General features: G+C 36.2%; 1 protein-coding gene across 2 annotated transcripts in view; it reads left to right on the top strand.

The window, feature by feature from the left end:
• Positions 1-13,664, top strand: part of ARHGEF12 (Rho guanine nucleotide exchange factor 12) — a 144,990-nt gene that overhangs the window by 121,911 nt on the left and 9,415 nt on the right. For both annotated transcript variants that reach the window (XM_082410855.1, XM_082410854.1), the window contains 11 exons: positions 312-397; positions 3,321-3,446; positions 5,076-5,190; positions 6,839-6,939; positions 9,143-9,220; positions 10,343-10,418; positions 10,949-11,116; positions 11,970-12,057; positions 12,545-12,631; positions 12,771-12,850; positions 13,147-13,380. In XM_082410855.1, the coding sequence (XP_082266981.1) occupies positions 312-397; positions 3,321-3,446; positions 5,076-5,190; positions 6,839-6,939; positions 9,143-9,220; positions 10,343-10,418; positions 10,949-11,116; positions 11,970-12,057; positions 12,545-12,631; positions 12,771-12,850; positions 13,147-13,380 (1,239 nt within the window). The remainder of the gene's footprint in view (positions 1-311; positions 398-3,320; positions 3,447-5,075; positions 5,191-6,838; positions 6,940-9,142; positions 9,221-10,342; positions 10,419-10,948; positions 11,117-11,969; positions 12,058-12,544; positions 12,632-12,770; positions 12,851-13,146; positions 13,381-13,664) is intronic.

The raw sequence follows: 13,664 nt of genomic DNA, 5'->3' as shown, positions 1-13,664 counted from the left end.
TTGTTTTTTATGAACATGGTTGGTTATAGATGGAGTCTTGAGGTTAAATGCGTATTTGATGCACCTATACTGTGTATAATGTGCTAGTTTCCACATGGTTTTATGCTTTGGCAACTGTTTTTCAGATAGAACTCAAAACATTTAGGTGTATAGGAATTGGGTCCAGATTTATATTTAAGGCGATCAGAAGTAGCTATACTACTCTGAAAATCCTCTTTTTTTTTGAAAATTTAGGTTCGTGGTACTACCAGTATCTCAGCCTGAAATGAATGTATGCTTAATTTTTTTTCATTGTTTTTTTTCTCCCTTAGTTGGGTTGAATGAGCAAATGAAGGCTGTTCGAAAGAGGAATGAGACATCTGTTATTGATCAGATTGGGGAAGATTTGCTGACTTGGGTAAGGAGATTTGCTATTTAATTTAAAATTTTTCATAGACACTTGATCAGATTCAAGGTTAAGTTGCTAACCTTCCCAAGTATGCAAACTCATCCATTTTGCAAAGCTAATGTAAAGATGAAAAGGGGTCCAACTGCGTATTCTTACTTACTCTTCTAATAAGTGCCCAATCAACTACATGCTCTTTTCTCATCAAATTAAAGATACTAGTTCTTTGTGTTTAAAAGAATGTAGAGTAACATGGATATTGATAAAAAATAATTTAACTGATGTAGAATTTTAACTATCTTCTGTTGTCAAAATCTCAGAATTGTACTGTAAAACATTAGACAATTGTAGATCCAGAACTACCATCACAAAAGTAGAAAAGTGAAAATTACTTAATCTTATGTACAAAGAAAGAGTTCAGAGACTATAGTAGCTGTTTGTCAAATTGTATTTATCTTTCCAGCTGACTCTTTATCAGTATATACTCCATAATATATACTTATGTGCCAAGCACTGTTCTAGGTACTGGGGATGCAGTAGCAGTCAAAACACATATGGCTCCTGCCCTAGTGGAGCTTATAGTCAATGGGATAAAAAAAATTAAAAAACAGTCGTTAGTTATTTCAAGTGTGATTAGTGTTACAGAAAGGGGAGAATACAGGTTATTATGGGAATAGATAGCAAGGAGACCTAAACTGGAACATACAGAAAATCTTCCTGGGGGAAAGTGGGTTTGATCCAGACATTTAAAGAAAGTACTACAGTTAAGGCTGTGAATAATAGTAAAATATGTGATGTAGTTCTCAAAATTTTAACACTGGTTGAACAAGAACTGTTAAGCTATGCCGACAGATATTTACTTCAATATGTAGACTGAGGAAATGTCACAAGATTTTGGTAATTTTACAATGATAACTTTTTGGTAATTTTACAATGATTGATAATTTTACAATGATTAAACACTAGAAAGTTGCCTAAAACAATCTTGATCCTACTCCTTTCATTGATGGTGAGACCGTGACTCAGAATCTACTAATCTATTAGTAGAGCTCTTCTTAGCCATTAGCCACTTGACACGTAGAACAAGATCAGGGAATCATAATCCAGTCTCATCTTGCATTTACTGAACTTTCCAAAGCATTTTCTCCTTAGGCCCACGCTGGCATCATTGTTATTAAGGAGACTTAACTTCCTTGAAAAATCCAGCTTATTCTGTGGCTACTCTGTGATGGTGGGACTCGTTTTGTTTCTTGATCTCTGAGTTCTGTTGCCTTGGCAGCACGCTACTCAACTTGAAACAGAAAATTAGTAGTATGACATAACGTAGCATCAATTTTCTTGTTAAGTTTGGCTTAAAAAGTTGTAAGTCATATGGACTTAACGATATCAATCTTGATTCCTAAGCAGTTTAATTTGCATCTCGTATAAATAATGTTTAACACCAAGTGTCAAGTGAGATTCATCATTAATGATGTACAGAAGTACATTGGTCCTCGTATCACAGTCCTTTGGACTGCATAAATCTACTACATGGTAAAATAAAGTGGAGATACCTCTTAAAAGTGGGACCACAAATTTATTTTAGAACATTCAAAAAGAATTGTATTCTTGACCAATGTGATATGCCTATAAAATGTTGAGGAAAAGCAGAATGGACTAACCAATTTGGTTAGTAGCTGCTAGGTACAAAGGGTTAATTTAGGGCAAAGCGTTGGCCAGAAATACTAAAAGCAAAAATCATAAACAGGTGTCTAGGTTTACTCTATTTTTTAAAAAATAGTTTTGGAGAATATTTTTCCAGTATTGGTCCCTTGAGGTCACCTTATATATACTTATGCTGCTAGTAAAACCACTGTAAAACTGCTTGAGGCCAGGGCGTTATTTTCTTTTGTAAACCCAGCCGCTGTTAGTAATTGCGTGGCACCTGGATTGACTAACGTACCAAAAATGCTGCCAGTCTCATCTCTAAATATGTTGAGTGTTACATTTATAATAGAATAAGAATACAACATTGGCGCAACCTATTAAAATATCACTTTGTATGTGTCATCGTTGAAGAAAAAATACTCTGAATTTATCTACAAATGCCCTACGAAAGGATTTTTTACAAAATACCTTCGTGTATAAACTTTTGGAAATATGGCTTTAAATGGGAGATTTTATGAAAAGTTTCTTTATAAACCATAAAGCAATTATTACAAATATAAAGGTGGTTTTAAAAATCATTTATTCAACCCGTACTTATAAGAATACCTATTATGAGTGAAGCACTTGTTAGGTGTCTTAGAAGAAACCTTAAAATCATGGCATATACAAACTTAAATTTACAAATGAAAAATATCAGTAAAAAGTATAATTTTTAGTAAAAGAGGGTCATAGGCTCATGAATCTTCCCCAACAGAATTTCAAGGGATGGATCCCTACCTTCTACATAGGTGAAGCAGCAGTGATTTAATTTTACGGTGACCCAGAAAAGTTATGACCTGCCCCGGATTTCACAGTAAGAAAGTAAGCTAGAATCCCAAGGATTTTCTTCCTAGAGCAGTAAGACAGTAATTTTTGTGACGGTGTCACATTCTAAGAAAATCAAATTTAATCACAGTCTTTAAGCATTTTGTGTCTCATATTGCCCAAGTGTCAATGTTTCTATCTGATTTAGAAGTGGAATAGACTGAAAAAGTAGTAAGTAAGTTGTGGCAGGCTACAAGCAAGAATATATTAGACTGTGATCAGAAAAGGTCTGGATATGTCAGGGTCAGACCCTTTTTAATGGAGAATCATTGATAATCCACATAAAATGTGTAGATTTCTGTTTCTTGTCACTTGAGGATACTTATTGGAATATTGGAAGGATCGTGGCTGTCTCTCATTTTGCCTGGCCTTATGTAAGCTCAGTATCCCATTCTCTATTGTGTTCTTTGCGTTCTTGGCACAGTTCAGTGGACCCGGGGAAGAAAAGTTGAAACATGCCGCTGCTACCTTTTGCAGTAACCAACCCTTTGCCCTGGAAATGATCAAGTCTCGTCAGAAAAAGGACTCTCGATTCCAGACTTTTGTGCAAGTGAGTTGAGTGAGTCATGTAAGAAAAAAGAAATGCAATTTTTTATCAATTATGGAACAAACTAGGGGAATCCTAAGACTAAACTTTTTACAAGGATTATATCTATGTTTACGTTTTGAAAGCCATACATTTTCTCTTAAATTACTGGAGGATATAAAGATGATATTGGAATGGTGAATAATAAAGAATATATGGCAGGATTACAATACTTGACGTAGAAGTCCACATTGCCATGGAGATGCTGTCAGGAAATGGCCCGTGTACACTATTAAAATAATACCATCAAAACATCAGAATGGCCTTATATCAAGCCCAGGGAAGAGCATAAAAAGCAGTCATGCTTACTAGGGTATATATTGGTGTAGATCAAGGGTCAGTAAACTATAGCCCACCAGCCATATCCAGCCTCTTCCCTGTTTTTGTAAATAAAGTTTACAAAGCTGTATTTACACAGTTTATATTTTATTGCTGTATAACAAATTACCACAAATGTAGCAACTTAATGCAAATGTATTATGTCACAGCTTTTATAGTTTAGGAGAACAGATATAGTTTATCTGTGTCCTTTCTTCATGCTTTCACCAGGCTGAAATCAAGGTATCACCTGCAGCTGCAATTCTCATCTGCCACTCTTCTAAGCTTACACTGGTTGTCAGCAGAATTCATTTCCTTGTAACTATAACCGGGAGCCCTGTCTTCTTGCTGTTGTTGACTAGGAACTGCTCTCGGCTCCTAGCGAATGCCCAAATCTCTTTGCTACGTGGCTCTTGTAGGCAGTTTACAAGATGGATGTGTCCTTTTCTTCCAGGCCAGTAGGAATGTGTCTCTCTGACAGAGCTTTCTTTTAAAGGCTCCTCTGATTAAGTCAGACTCACCTAGGACAATCTCCTTTTCGATTGATTCAGAGTTAACTGATAGTCACCTAATCACAGGAGTGATATCCCATCATATTCATAGGTTCTGTCCACACTCAAGGCGGGGGTGGGGGGGCATTATATGGTGTGTACACCAGAAAGTGAGAATCTTGGAGGCCATCTTAGAACTCTTCACTACACATAGCCAAGTTTGTTGCTTTATGTATTGTCTGTGGCTGCTTTGTGTTAAAACAGCAGAGTGGAATAGTTGTGACAGAGACGGATGGCGTGCAGAGCCTAAAATATTCACTCTCTGGCACTTTACTGAAAAGTTTACAGAACCCTATTACAGTTGAGCTGATATATCGAGACTGGTGATCTATTGTGCCTACTTGGAGTGGCAGATAACAAATTAACTGACTAGCTTTTGGTAGGAATGCCAGTCGTTGAAAAATGTAACTAGATTTTTTTAATATGTGAAGATAAAATTTTTTTCACAAGAAAGCAATTCTTAGAGTTGATTATGGATGCTCTCAGTCTTTGCTTAAATAGATAACACAGAAGCCATTGGCTGAGTAATAAAGACAACGTTATGTGATTAAAGGAGAAAGCAGAAGTGTAGTGTGGCAGTGGTATGTCTTGGCAGGTTTTAAGTCTTGATTTAATAACCAGAGCTGTGTTGCTGTAGACAGTTACATGATGAATATGTGGTATGTGTTGGGTAATCATAGTCCTAATAAGAATTACAAATTCACTTATTTGACTTTAATTTTAGGATGCTGAGAGTAATCCACTGTGTCGTCGTCTGCAGCTGAAAGATATCATTCCCACCCAAATGCAGAGGCTTACTAAGTACCCTCTTCTGTTGGATAACATTGCCAAATACACAGGTACAGCATTCTCACTGAAATTAAAGAGCTTAGGAACAACAAAAACAAAAACACATATTCTGCTGAATAATCTCTCACAGCATCCTGGTGTCTGGACATTGAATTTCCAGATAGTACGGCAAGATGTTCTAACAAGATTCAATCCAGTCTTCTTTGGGCTATTTGATTTAATGTACTCCGTTAATAGCTCTAGCACAGGGTTTAGCAAACTCTGGATCACGGGTTAAATCTGGCTCACCATGTATTTTTGTAAATAAAGTTTTATTGGAACATAATCATACTCACTTGTTGAAATGTTGTCTCTGACTACTTTTGTAATACAGCAGCAGAGCTGAGTAGTTGTGACAAAGACCATTTGGCCTATAAAGTGTACAAAAAAAGTTTACCACTACTTCCTCTAGCATATATCATATTTGCTTTGAAGAAGGCTTATACTGGGTTGCAGAGATGTTTTGTATCTATATATGTACTTTCATTAAGTCCAACCAATGCATTATCATTCCAACTCTCCTGTTTTGAAACGTGAAGTGAATCTGAGTTTCTCAATTGAGCTTTAGGCTCTTATACTTAGTTCTCATTAATAATTCTATGCAATCAAACGCCTGTTTCTTATGCTTGGGAATTTGAAAATACTCATACACATTAACTTTTATACTTTAATATATTTATTCAGTATAGTTGGACTATTGTTTGGAGGATTGTAATTTTGAATGTTCTGATTTTGGTATTCTTTACCAAAATAGAACCTCAACATAATCTCAACACATTTTGGTGAAGTTCATCTTCTTTTAATGATATAAATGTTGTAAACTATTTTCTTTCTTTAATATAATACCAAATTCAAAGAAACATATTTTGGAGTTATTTTGAATTGTTTTATTATTCAAAATATATTGTTTAATGGGTCCGCTGTCCATAGTCATGTAGGCTATGCACTTTGATAGGGGGAAAGGGGTCCCATTTATATAGCTTACAATGTGAATGAAACCCACTCCTTGGGGTGGGCCTGATACTTGATAAAAAGCATCTCTCCTTGGATTTGGTTTCTTTTTTAAAGGTTAGTATTGATGCTTAAAGTACTATGATAAGATGTCTTACCTGTCCAAAGACTACCTGAATTGAGATTCTGCTGTAGGATTTTAGCCTGGTATAAAAATATTCAAGGTCTTGGACTTCCCTGGTGGCACAGTAGTTAAGAATCCACCTGCCAGTGCAGGGGACACAGGTTCTATCCCTGGTCCGGGAAGATCCCACGTGCCTTGGAGCAGCTAAACCCATGCGCCACACTATTGAGCCTGCGCTCTAGAGCCTGCGAGCCACAACTACTGAGCCCACGTGCCACAACTACTGAAGCCTGTGCGCCTAGGGCCTGTGTTCCGCAACAAGAGAAGCCACCGCAATGAGAAGCCCACACACTGCAATGGAGAGTAGCCCCCGCTAGCTGCAACTAGAGAAAGCCCGTGCACAGCAACAAAGACCCAATGCAGCCAAAAATAAAAAATAAAAGTTAAAATAAATAAATAAAATATTCAAGGTCTTAGCATGCTTTTATAACTGTTGAAATAAAGTGATATCTCATTTATGTATATACTTACATTCTTTTCTTATTTCCTCCATTTTACATTTTGGATTTCTTTGCCATATTTAGAATGGCCAACAGAAAGGGAGAAGGTGAAGAAAGCTGCAGATCACTGTCGTCAGATCTTAAATTATGTAAATCAGGCTGTTAAGGAGGCAGAAAACAAACAGGTAAGAAGGAAAAAGCAAGAAGACACAGGATGACAGTGAGAATAAGAATATTAAATTAGTGTTACCTGGAATCTGTTAAATATTAATTGAAGCTGTTATTACATAATTGAAGGGCGGGGCATTTGTTAATTATTCATGTAGTAGGTAGGTCCAGATCAATTTGGGATAGAACATCAGAGTCGTATTTGGCTTTTTTGAGCATCTCTAGCTGCTTGTTTGCTCATTCATTCACTCTGTTGGTGAGGCTGTAGAAAAACAGGAACTTCCAAATGTATTGTTTGGAGTGTAAAATGATAAAAACCCCAGAGGACAGTTTGGCAATTTATACTTAAATTAAAAATGTACGGGGCTTCCCTGGTGGTGCAGTGGTTGAGAATCCGCCTGCCAATGCAGGGGACATGGGTTCGAGCCCTGGTCTGGGAAGATCCCACATGCCGCGGAGCAACTGGGCCCGTGAGCCACAACTACTGAGCCTGCGCGTCTGGAGCCTGTGCTCCGCAACAAGAGAGGCCGCGATAGTGAGAGAGCCACGCACCGCGGTGAAGAGTGGCCCCCGCTCACCGCAACTAGAGAAAGCCCTCGCACAGAAACGAAGACCCAACACAGCCAAAAATAAATAAATAAATGTATTAAAAAAAAAAAATGTACGTGTTCACACGTCCATTCTTTGATCCAGCAATTCTCTTCCTGGTGATTTACCTAAGAGAAATGAAGATATGTGCCCATAGACTTGTACAAGAATGTTTATAGCATAAACCAAATGTAAATATAGTCATAAACTAAAGTAATACTAGCAGTAATGGATGACTCTCACAAACATTATACTGAGTGAAAGAAACCAGACACCAAAGAGTACATATATGTAATTCTATTTATGTGAATTTCTAAGGCTAAACTAATTTATGGTGGAAAAAATCAGAAAAGTGGTTGTCACTGGGGATCTGGGGACAGAGATTAGCTAGGAAGAAGTATGAGGGAGCCTTCTGAGGTGATCGATGGTCATATTTCATATCTTGATAGGAGCTTGATTACATAGGCATATGCATTGGTAAAAACTGGTGGAAAGGTATACTTAATATGTGTACATTTCACTGTATGTAAATTTTAATTTAAAAAAAGAACTGTCAAGAAATATTGAACTCTTGTTAATGATATGTATGCTAAAATGTTTAGAGATAAAGTGTGTTATATCTGTAACTTATTTTGAGACACATCCAAAATACAAGATGGATTGATGGGTAGATAGAGGGATGAATAGATGGATAGGTATATGATAAAACAAATATAGCAAATGTTAGTTGTGGAATGTAGATGGTGGGTATATGGGTGTTTACTATACACATTCAGACTTTTCTGTGTATTTGGAAATTTTTATAATCTTGGGGGAAAATGTACCCTTTAGTCTAACAGTTGTTTCTCTAGAAATTTATTCTAATATACATGTCCATCAGTAAGGTGTAGTTAAACAAACTATAGTTCATTCACAGAGTTGAATACCATGCAGCCACTGGAAAAATAGACTACTCTCTCTCTATGTGCTAGTGTGGAACAGTCTCCAAGATATATTGATGACTGATACACACACACACACACACACACACACACACAGGGAGAGAGAGAGAGAAATGTGTATATGAATATATTGCATTACCTTTTGAATGAGTAATACACATATGAATGTATTATGTTACCATATATTTCTTTTTAAAAAGCTATATCTACATGCAACAGAGCCAAGTGGGCTTACATCCATATGTATTCTTTTTTCTTAGAGTTTTTCTCATAGGCTACCCAAGAAATGGGTGTTAGAGATTTCTTCTTTAGGGAAAATTGGGGCTGGGAAGGCAAGAGGACAGGGTTAGAGGGAGACTTACTGTTTATTGTGTACCTTATATTACCTTCTGAATTTTGTACCATGTACTTTATTTACATATTTAGAAAGTAAATATATGCTAGTTAGCAGCCAGAGAGTTTGAAAAGAAGATTGGAAAAGAACAGCTAACGAGGTAGGAGGAAAGTTAGGAGAGGGTAATATCACCAAAGCCAAAAGAAGGGAGTGTTTTAAGGAAGAGTGAGTTGTCGGTTGTGTCTGATGTTGCAGAGAGTTCAGCAGAATGCAGGTACAGTGTCCATTTGATTTAGGAACAGGGAGGTCATTGATATCCAAAGCAGTAACCTTAGCTGTGTCCTGTCTCATTTTCAGCGCTTAGAAGATTATCAGCGTCGCCTTGATACCTCCAATCTGAAGTTGTCAGAGTACCCAAATGTTGAAGAGCTCAGGGTAAGGGACGGTCTAATCATAATTTAAAAAATAAAATTTGCTAAAGATTTGGCAGGTAACTAACATCTCAGTGGGAACATACATCACCTGAAGGAGTTCTTGCATCATAGATTGTCTGTATTTATGGTTCTATTCTTCCTTTTAAATGTCTTGGTCTGTGTGAGGATTGCTTTAGTCTTTCAGTAGGGGAATATTTTATGTGAAACTAACTTTTTGTGACAAGGATTTGTAGGAAACTAAGGAACATTACTTATTATTAAAATTAATTTTATTGTGTTCTGTAGTTTGAATAAGAGTAAGGCTGTTTACTGTGGGAACTTGCCAGATTTTTGAGTAAAAGAAGATAATTATTTTTCTATGAAGCTCTTCAGAAGCATAAAAGTTGAAACCATTATAGGAATGATAGTAAAATATTTATTAATTGCCCCTTCTAGTACGTGGAGCTTTTGTATTGAGTAACTTAGGATTTTAAGTCTTTCTTGTACTGTTTCACTGGTTGTTCTGGCAGATTTATTTGGTGGCTGTTAAAATAGACTTTTATTTACTTATTTTAAGAGCTTATCAAAAAGCATGCTAATATGCTGAGCCCCTTAACTTCCAGAGAATGAGATTTTTCTAGAGCTACTTATGCTAAAAGATGATTCTCTTATTAGGTTATTAATATTTAGAGCAAGCCTCAGTACTACCTGGACTTCTGTGAAATGCTATTCCTTAGAACTTTTTTTGGAATGAGAGCCTAGGTCAGAGGCTTCTTATAGATAAGCTATACATCATCGTCGTCTAGTTACTTATTCATAGAAAAAAATAAGGAAGGGGTTGAGAATCTAGTGGCTGAATATTTGCAGCTTCATTTTCATTAGCTATTACCATCTGTTTAGAGTGAAATTTGGAAGACAGTAGTCCTGAATGTTTTTCTACAAGATGCTTTTTCCTTTCTAGAAAAGTTTATTCAGCTTACTTTAACCTGATTTTTATTCCATTTTCAGTAGTTGACAGATATCAATAATAGTGAATGTAAATGGTATCTTTTATAGTAAGAATTTCTGGAAAGGAGACTAAATGGAATATCATCTCACTAAGTGCTTGGAAATAATTTGTGTGTAATTCTCTTTATTTTGGCAGAATTTGGATTTAACTAAAAGGAAGATGATCCATGAAGGGCCATTGGTTTGGAAGGTGAACAGAGATAAAACTATTGGTAGGTGTACTTTCTGTTGGTTTGGGGGAGAGTGGAGAAAGGAAAAGAACAGGAAGTTTTCCTTATGCCAAAGAGAAGAGATAGCCGTTCACATTTTTCAGTGACAGCAGTTAGCAATGGTACTTTGTGTTATTACTCATTTACAGAAGATCTGCTTATGTTATTTTGTTATATGTGAAGCATGTTAAATACTCATTTAGGGATGAAGCAGAAGATTTTGTCATGATTCAGTCCTGTCTCCATCCTTGTATTCTAATGAGTCTCAGCTTCCTCTAAACCACTGTTATCTCAAACTATCTGTAGTGAAGAACCAGTGTCTTTTATCTCTTGTCAGTCACAAACTGACACTTTGGTGTAATACATTAAAAATGAATTATTAAAAAATGAAATAAAAAAATACAATAGCAAGTACATTTTTAAAATTTACTAGATTTAACAGAAATCAGTTTTTGATGTCAAATTGTTAATAAAGTTTATAAAACACATCTCAATTTCTGTACTAATCACCTCTCCTACATTTTTATTTCTAGATCTATACACTTTGCTGCTGGAAGATATTCTTGTATTGTTACAAAAGCAGGACGATAGACTGGTGTTGAGGTGTCATAGTAAGATTCTGGCATCTACAGGTGATAGCAAACACACATTTAGCCCTGTCATCAAGTTGAATACAGTGTTGGTTCGACAAGTGGCAACAGGCGAGTATGTCCGCTGCATGACGCTAACCTCCAGGTCATCGTAACGTTTCATAAGATACTCAGTGTCGTTGAAGCAGCACAACTGGCGTAGAGTTTTGTTCCTTTTATATTCTTATACAGATTAAATGAAATTTATTTACTGCTTAGAACGCGAATACCCCAAAATTATGCAGGATGCTTAGATTCTCTGAATAATTTTCTGCATTTGAAAATTTTCTGCATATTACTTTTATCTTTATGTCATGTTCAAATCATTGATGACACTAGTGAAGACAATGAATTGGAAGTAATACCATTGAAAAGGCTTTCATTTTTTGATATGGTGGGGAAAAGGCAAAAACTGAAGAAATAGGTGTGGTTTAGGTTTTTAAAAATCGGTTTCAGTTAGGAAGCTACATATTAACTGTACTAATAATGAGATCTCTTTTAAAACTTGTTAGTTCCATAGTGGTGAGATAAGTTTATGACCTCTTTTCTCCAACACACACTGAATGTTACTGACTAACCATTTAGCAAAAGGGCAATTCAGAATAAATGCAAAAAGAGCAATAGTGTTTATAGTTCAGTAATTTAGATACATTGACACTTTCTTGTTTTTAATAAATTACTGTGGAATTAGTGCTAGCTTTTATAATCTTTGTTTTATTAAAGTATATATAGTATAACATACAATAATTTGCACAAGTTTTAAGTTACAGTTTGATGAGTTTTACAAACTGAATGTGTGTTTACAAAGTGATCAGGTGTAACCTTTACCTAGATTAAGATGCAGAATAATACCAGGACCCTAGAAACATCTTTCCCAGCCTCTGTGGGTCATATTGTTAGAGTAATTTTTGTCTTGTTTTCCCAGATAACAAAGCTTTATTCGTCATCTCCATGTCTGACAATGGAGCCCAAATTTATGAACTGGTGGCACAGACAGTTTCTGAAAAGACTGTGTATGTACTGGATATAGCTACCTTGCTCTAATATGTTTTATTATCCTGAATATAGTATTCCACAATTTAACTGCTTTTGTAAAAGGACTTTGAAAACCAAAATCTATGTGGAAACAAGTACTTCCTCTATATTCTTTGAGAGGTGTTCTTCTAAGAATTTCTTCCTTTTTAGATGGATGTCTCTTATTTTGGTTGGTTCTATTCTATTGAAAGTATCTTTTCTAAAGAAAAAATTCTCAGAAGCGTCAAGTGAAGTTTTTTTCATGGGTAGTGTATCCATAATGTTGTTAGGTTTTATAATCTCTACTTAATAGTATGTCACCAAAATAAAGATATTCTCTGGCAGAAATAGTGTTTTTTGACTGTTGGTTTGGTTTGGTTTCTTGTATGGCTTGTTAGTTTTTATTTTTGCTCTCTGAGTGTATTTAAAGCGTGTTTCTTTTTCCTTTCCCTCCTGTGTTTTGTATTCTTTTCAAACTCCCTGCAGCTGGCAGGACCTCATCTGTCGGATGGCTGCATCGGTGAAGGAACAGTCCACAAAGCCAATCCCACTGCCACAGTCACCACCTTGCGAGTGAGTGTGCCTTTGCTTCCGAGTAGGAACGACTTTGTGGTTTTGGTCAGAGAAAGAATGGATAATTCTTAACATTTTGTTGCACTGATGTTTAGGCACCTCATGAAGCTGAAAGATTTTTTTTTTTCCCCTTCCATAGAGGAGACAATGATGAAGAAGAACCTCCAAAATTAAAAGTGGAACATCATGGCATTTCAGTCACTGGTCTGCAGAGTCCAGGTAAACTGATCTGTTAAGTTAACCTGGAAGAATGGAGTCTACCTATTACTCAATAAAATGTGAAGAAACGTTAACTCTTTTGGTTTATGCAGGATCTGGCATCAGCTATTCACTTTAACAAACTTTGCTTGTGCGCCTTTCTGTGTACCATTATCACACCGCACTAAGTGCCATGTATTTTACTTAGCGGACAATCTCTGTCGCTCATGCGGTTATTTTTTTCCAAATATTTCCTGAATGCTTCACGTTAAAAGTTTTGTTAAGATACGTTCTACTTTTTCTGTTCCATTGAACAGACAGAGATTTGGGATTAGAGTCTCCTTTAATGTCGTCAAAACCTCAATCTCATTCACTGGATACCTCTGGGAAATCGGAGGTGGATGATCTCTTTGTGGCTGAGAGACAGTTTGCAAAGGAGCAGCATGCAGATGGCGCTCTAAAGGAAGTTGGAGTCAGTTATCAAATCACCGTCCCAGATCCACACTTGCCTGTCTCAGAAGAACGGTGGGCACTGGATGCACTAAGGAATTGTAAGTTTTATTCATAAGTTAATACAGAGACTTATTAAGCACCAGAGTTTTATAATGTACCATGAATTTTCCCTTCAAGAATTTTACAGTCTAGTTGGGAAGATGAGAGAAAACTTTCCCTCATCTTCTTAAGTAAAAAAACAAAATAGGTATGTCAAAATTGATCTGGTTGGCGTGACCAGAGAAGGGAGGCATTAGAAAACAAGAGAGATGTGATTATTGCCTTGAAGAATGGGTAAGATTCAGGTAGGTATTTAGCAGAATATATAGAAGTCAGTCAGACA

This window comes from Balaenoptera physalus (assembly GCF_965194825.1).
Source record: "Balaenoptera physalus genome assembly, chromosome: 10".
In the NCBI taxonomy this organism is placed as follows: domain Eukaryota; kingdom Metazoa; phylum Chordata; class Mammalia; order Artiodactyla; family Balaenopteridae; genus Balaenoptera; species Balaenoptera physalus.
This window is presented reverse-complemented; position numbering and strand designations above follow the sequence as displayed.